This window comes from Octopus bimaculoides, chromosome 1 (assembly GCF_001194135.2).
Source record: "Octopus bimaculoides isolate UCB-OBI-ISO-001 chromosome 1, ASM119413v2, whole genome shotgun sequence".
Taxonomy (NCBI): domain Eukaryota; kingdom Metazoa; phylum Mollusca; class Cephalopoda; order Octopoda; family Octopodidae; genus Octopus; species Octopus bimaculoides.
In genome coordinates, this window is record NC_068981.1 from 107,113,042 (window position 1) to 107,119,583 (window position 6,542).

At 33.7% G+C, this 6,542-nt stretch overlaps 1 protein-coding gene across 14 annotated transcripts in view; it reads left to right on the forward strand.

Moving 5' to 3' along the window:
* The window catches only part of LOC106872289 (polypeptide N-acetylgalactosaminyltransferase 1), a 527,244-nt gene that overhangs the window by 451,897 nt on the left and 68,805 nt on the right, over positions 1 to 6,542 (forward strand). For all 14 annotated transcript variants that reach the window (XM_014919219.2, XM_052969062.1, XM_052969078.1 and 11 more), the window contains one exon: positions 5,803 to 5,907. In XM_014919219.2, coding sequence (XP_014774705.1) covers positions 5,803 to 5,907 — 105 coding nt within the window. The remainder of the gene's footprint in view (positions 1 to 5,802; positions 5,908 to 6,542) is intronic.

Here is a 6,542-nt window from a genome sequence, read left to right on the forward strand (position 1 = left end):
ATATATATGTGTGTGTGTGTGTGTATGTATATATATATATATATATATATATATATATGTGTGTGTGTGTGTGTGTGTGTGTGTGTGTATACATGAAGTGTCTTATTGATATATCAGCTTCAATAGATGTTGGTGTGTCAGAAAAAAGAAATACTGATTCTGTCCAAATGGAATGAAATATGAGAATTAAGAAGCTGCAGATAAACAGATAACCAAAATCAAAATATTTATATTCAAAATAGAAAATGTAGTTGTAATAAGCATTGTACACATTATGTAGAATACTCTTAGTTAGGAGATATTTGTTCAAGGCCGGTGAAGGAACCCAATAGGTGTAGGACAACTCTGACTACAAATGACCCCTGGCCATTACATCCAAATCCTGTAACTTGAGGTCTTTAAGCAAGTAATATCGTTTCCAGGTCAGATGTTTTTAGAACTTAGTTTTTAGTGCAATTATATTTATTTAAGGTGAAAGTGAAGTTATTTGCCTCGATTTCAAAGAATCAGTTATCTGGGAAGGAAGGAGGTCTTTGAAAGGCCTCTTCAAAGGGGTCCGGTTCATTCTCTGTCGGAAAATTCCTACATTACATAGGAATTTTTCACTTAGTCATGTAGTCTCCTGGTAGTGTTTTTATCATTAGTCTATTAGTTGGTGTTTTTAAGAGTATTTTATCAAGGCTCTTCCCTTTTTGTATTTTTTTTTTTGTGCTTCATGAACTCATTTTTATTCACAATTGGAAAGAAGTTGAGTAGTTGTATTCTGCCATTATAGCATTTGTCATTGGTGTACTTGCAATAAGTACTTCCAACAATGAAAAGAGAATTTACACTTTAATTTTCAAATTTGTCAAAATTGCAAAGCTATTAAGATTTATCAATTTCTCTCTTTTTAACTTCATGTCTGTTCCTGATATCTTGTATTAGTTACTTGAGTTTGCATACCCAGAAAGATTATGATGAATTGTTGGAAGAATGACCTTATAATCATCTGCTTCATTGTGAAACGTTGAGTGGCATTTATGTTTAGTTTAGCTGAAGCGACTAAAAGAAAAAGCTTTGCCTAAGGACACTACACAATGCTTTGGAATAAACACGATGCAATTAGAGAATTTGAACAACTGACATGATTTGAACTTATAACCTTTGTGTTACCCTTTAACTTCTTGATCCAAAACCTTTTGCTTTGATCTTAATGATTGATCATCTACCCAAAGAACCATCTGTCCCTTGCACACCCTGTGACCAACACATTCAATTCCAATTTGTTCTCATCAAGAACTTTTTTGTATCAAAGTATTCAATTTATTTTTGATTATGTGTTTGCTGATTGGAAATTTCTTTACTTTACACACTAAAAAACTTTCAAATTGTGATTATGTTGCTTTTGTCCAGACACACAATCATGTGAATTGATAGATGGCCTCTTTCAGAAACTAGAAATGCATTGTTAAACAGTATATCAACTATTGGTTAATATAGAAGCAAGAACTGTTCTTTCTTACAGAGTTATATTAAGCACATCTCAGTTAATCTTTTCAGCATGTCATCCAGTCTGTAAGAAGACGCTGTTATATTTACGTTCTTTTCCCCATGTATCCATGTTCAATATATCTCTCAGCTATAAAAGCTGCATATCACATTTCTTTTAAATGATTTTAAAATTTAGACATAACATTTCATTCAAGAACTCCTGACTTCACTTTACAACTAATACTGAAGATAATGAGCTACCAGTAATGGAAGTTTACCCCCCCCCCCTCTCTCTTTCTCTCTCTCTCTCTCTCTCATAAATGGTTATTTTACTCACTTGCTAAAACCATAAGTTTTAGTGAAAATCATTGAAAGGTTTACTTCACTTCTGAAATGATGTAATATGGAGGCAAATGGAAAATTGCTATCTGTTCACCAAACTATATAACTTAGTCAATAACCACTTGAAAAAATTACCATCATAAATTGCACCCAATGTCAATTTTTACTGAAGCTTCTCTCCTGTTTCACTTTTAGTTAAACCTACTCATTAGAAACCGGTATTATGTCCTACTTACTAGACTTCTTGCAAATATTTTGGTCAGTACTTCTTCTCTAGAACACTATTTCAGAGTAATTATTTCTTTACTCACTTTAATTCCCCACCAGACATAAAACTGCAACAATTTAACACATAAACCATTTGTTTGAGATAGATCAATGAGTGAAGGATCTTCAGGCTTTCTCTTTCAATTAAAGTTATAACAAATGACCACTCAATTAACTACTTGGACCAGAGAATAATTAATCTAATCATGATGCACGATGAGGAAATTAAAATAGTTGGAATTCTTGTAATAGTAAAATTAGTAATAAATTATAAACTGGTAGAGATGTCTCTCTTTATTTAAAGGTCTTACAATTGCTGTCAATTGTTATTGTCCAGCTATAGAAGTCTGATAAAATATTATTGAGGAAAGTTCATCAAAACACACAAAAAAAAAACTTTCTTAATTTCATTTTGAAGCTGAATCTTCATTTGTCATCTTGATTCCACTCCTTTGGTTTTCCTTAAAACAAACCACCCACATTTGTAAAAACTTTAGTCTAATCTAAGAAGCTCCTTTGTAGTAGATTAGTAGAACATCAACTCTTAGTTGTATTACTGACAAACAGATCACATCAAAGTTTGTTGTCTGTGGATAACATGCCTTCAACTACTAAAACAAATTCATTAATATAGTTTTATGTTTTTCTGGTTACTATTTTTTGTTACAAATTGAAGGATGGCAATTTATCATCATCTAGTTTGGCTCTCTAAATGATTATTCCTATATTCATAAAATATTCATGAGGACACTCTGGCATTATCTTCTCTTTCATATTCATTGTTAAATTAATCCATTCACAAATTACTAGGATCTATATAACCTATAAATTTCACTTTGCTCAGAATATTAATCTGACATGGTTAAAAGCCTCGTTTCCTCAGCTAGGTAAACTGAGGCAAAGTAGAATTATGTGAGCTGACTAAAAGAGGGAAAAAGACAAAAAAAAAAAAGCCTTGTTGATTTGAATTCAGAATTTATGAACCAATTTATCAGTGTAGATATTTTGTACGTACCCTAAACATTTAATACTTTATCCACTGAATCGCACAAAGTTCATAGATTTGGTGACTGTGTCTATATGTTTATATATCTGAGTTGGTCACAAGTTTGGTTGAGTGATTAAGAAGTTTGCTTTCCAAGATCTCAAGATCTCTGACTCAGTCCTGCTTACTGCATGACATCTTACCATAAGTTCAGGTCAAGCTAACCTTGTGAGTAAAATTGGATAGACAGAAACTGTAAAAATCTGCCATACAGATTACATCTGTAATTCAAAAGGACAACCGTGTCACACTGTGTCCTGCTGATTCTGCCTGTGGATTGCATTAAAGGTACACAAATCTGCAGAATACCCATCCATTTATGATCTTCTACAATGAGTAGGTAGTTCAGTTGTTTGCACACGCAGCTGGACTACTCATTGTTATTTTCTATTCCTTAAAGCTGTCCATGTAAGAACTCAGTGTTTCAGATATACTGTCAGCAGTACGCAGTACAGTTGCTTTAGTGTGATGATGAGCTCTTGGTTAATGAATTCTACATCTGGTTTACTTTCATTTGCTAATGTCTGTAGGTAAAGCATGAATATCGCAACACTCTTATTCTGACCCTGAACTTGTTAGACTTCATCAAAGAAATTTTATGTACACACACACACACACACACACACACACACACACACACACATAGGGATTAGACAAAATAATGGAAACACCTTAAAATCTCAAACAAATTTATTTTAATATGGGGTAGGACTGCCTTTGGCAGTAATTGCAGCTTGAATTCTATGAGGTATAGATTCGTACAAAGTTTGAATTGTTTCCAAAGGAATTTTTGTCCATTCTTCAACTAAAACAATCTCCAGTTCTTGTAGTGATGGTGGTGGAGAATATCGACTCCTTACTTGCATTTTCTAAAATGCACCATAAATGTTCACTAATATTGAGATCTGGGGGCTGTGTTGGCCAGATAGGATGTACAACTTCACTAGAATATTCCTTGTGCCATTCAGTAACAACTTTATCATCCTGAAAGATTGTGTTTCCCTTCGGAAACTGTTGTGCAACCATAGGATGAATTTGATCAGATAAAATGCTTAAATAGTCATGACTATTAATTCTGTCATGAAAGGAAACCATTGGGCCAGTGGATTTCCAAGATATAGCGCCCCCCCCCCCATCATCACAAGATTCTTCTCCATGTTTAACAGCTAGAAGAAGGCAGCCCGAGTCAGATGCCTCTTTTGGCTTTCTCCACATGTATACTCAGCCAGTGGTCGGAAATAAGGTAAAGGATGAGTCACCCGAGAGAATAACATTCTTCCACTGCTCTAGGGACCAAATCTGTAGGTTTTTTACTCCACTCTAAACGCTTCGCAATATTTGTTTTTGAAAGAAGTGGTTTTCAGATTGCAGCCCTGCCATGAAATCCAGCTTTGTGCAGCTCCCGGTGAACAGTTTTTGTAGAAACTGGGTTCTCAATGTGGTCATTAAGCTCTGCAGTACTTTTCTGGAGAGCTGTACTTTTCTGATCCTTTCTAACAATTCACGTAAGAGTCCACCAGTCCTTGTCTGAAAGCTTTGGTTTCCTTCCGGAGATACACCAAACATTTCAGCTGTTTTCACTATGCTAGCACTTGCCATACAAGCACCTTTTTCTGGTATCTGAAAAGAAACTGCAATTTTAGCAAAGCATATTAAGCAACAGTAATAATAAATAAATAAAAAACATTAAAATAAACACACTTTTGACGGTTTTATAGATACTTCAAAATTATGATGCTAGGTGTTTCCATTGTTTTGTCCAACCACTGTATGTGTGTATATATATATATATGTGTGTATGTATGTATAAAACTGCTTTATAATGACCTTGAGAAAAGTATGAGCTTCAGTACTTCTTTTCCTCTCCTACAGATTGTAATTTTCATGTTTGTACAAAAATTCATTATCCTTACAACAATGCATTTTACTCTCCCAATGCAACTTTGCAATATACTTCCTCCGTGTTAAATACATCTTAATTTCTGTGACTTGTCACCTCTTGTAATCTTCAGATTCTGATAGCAATGCTTTGTATTAAGGTCATAATTATCCTGAGAATTATACTTCAGTAATAAAATCAAAGAGGTGAGAAGATTTGAACTTAAATGAGGGAAAATGATGATACTTCACAGTGACTCTGGAACAGAGTAATCACTTACCTTGAACCTCGTGCTGCTGTCCCCTAACCAAGGCATATGAAGGCTAATTTGGTTTGCTGTCACTCTCTTGTATATCACCTTCTTGAAACTAAACAAAAGCATGCAGAAAGAAAAAAAAATATACTTAGAATATATTAGAAAATATTCTTATAAAAGACATCACAATTATAGCGATCTCTATGATAGTAATAGTGATGATGATAGTGACAGCAGTGGCATTATTGTTGATGATGGTGATTGGATTCACAGAGTCATTAGAGCATCAAACAAAATGTCTTCCAGTATTTGATGTGGTTCTTTATATTCTAAATTTAAATCCTGCCAAGATTCACTTTACCTTCTAGGTTCAATAACTTACCAGTCAAGTACTAAGGTCAATTTTATCAATTAAAATGCCTGCTACCACCACAAAAGGAATTTCTAGCCTTCTGCCTACATAAGAAAAATACTGTTGCTGAATTATGAGCTTATTCTTACTTATATGAGTCATTTACCTATTTTGTTTTCCTTTTCCAGATTACTTAGGGAAGAAATTAGATGATTATGTTGCCAAATTAGGAGCAAAAGTACATATTGTTCGGTTAGAAGAAAGAACAGGATTGATCAGGGCTCGATTAAAAGGTAAGTTAATTAAAACAGAACCTTTAATTTTCTATGAATTATTCTTCATTTTAGATTTATACCTATATTTTTGACTCCACTCTCCATGAATTAGTTCTGCCATGAATTAGTTCTGATGTATTCTCTCCTTTCAGTATTTAAAATATTTTTTTTATTCTAATGTATCATTCCCACAAATAAAAAATAAAATTTTTGTGTTTAGAAAAGTTAAAATATGTTGAACATGTGCATATTGACTGACAGATTTTCAGCTAAATCTGCAGGACTAATATTGACAGAACCAAGATAAGAATTAATTCAATTAGATAACAATTTTAAGATCTTGCTATTTAATAAATTACTTATTGTTCTTCTCTTTCACCCCGCTCTCTCTCTTTGTCTCTTATAAATATGCACAGTTATCATCGTCTTTATCAGTCAGTTTTGCATCCACTTTTCCATGCTTGCACAGTTTACATGAAATTTTGTTGAGGCAAATTTCCTTTTTCTATGACTGGATGCTGTTCCTGTCACCAATTCTCATCCATTTCCTTATTTCTTTATTGCCCACAAGGGGCTAAACATAGAGGGGACAAACAAGGACAGACAAAGGGATTAAGTCGATTACATCGACCCCAGTGCGGAACTGGTACTTA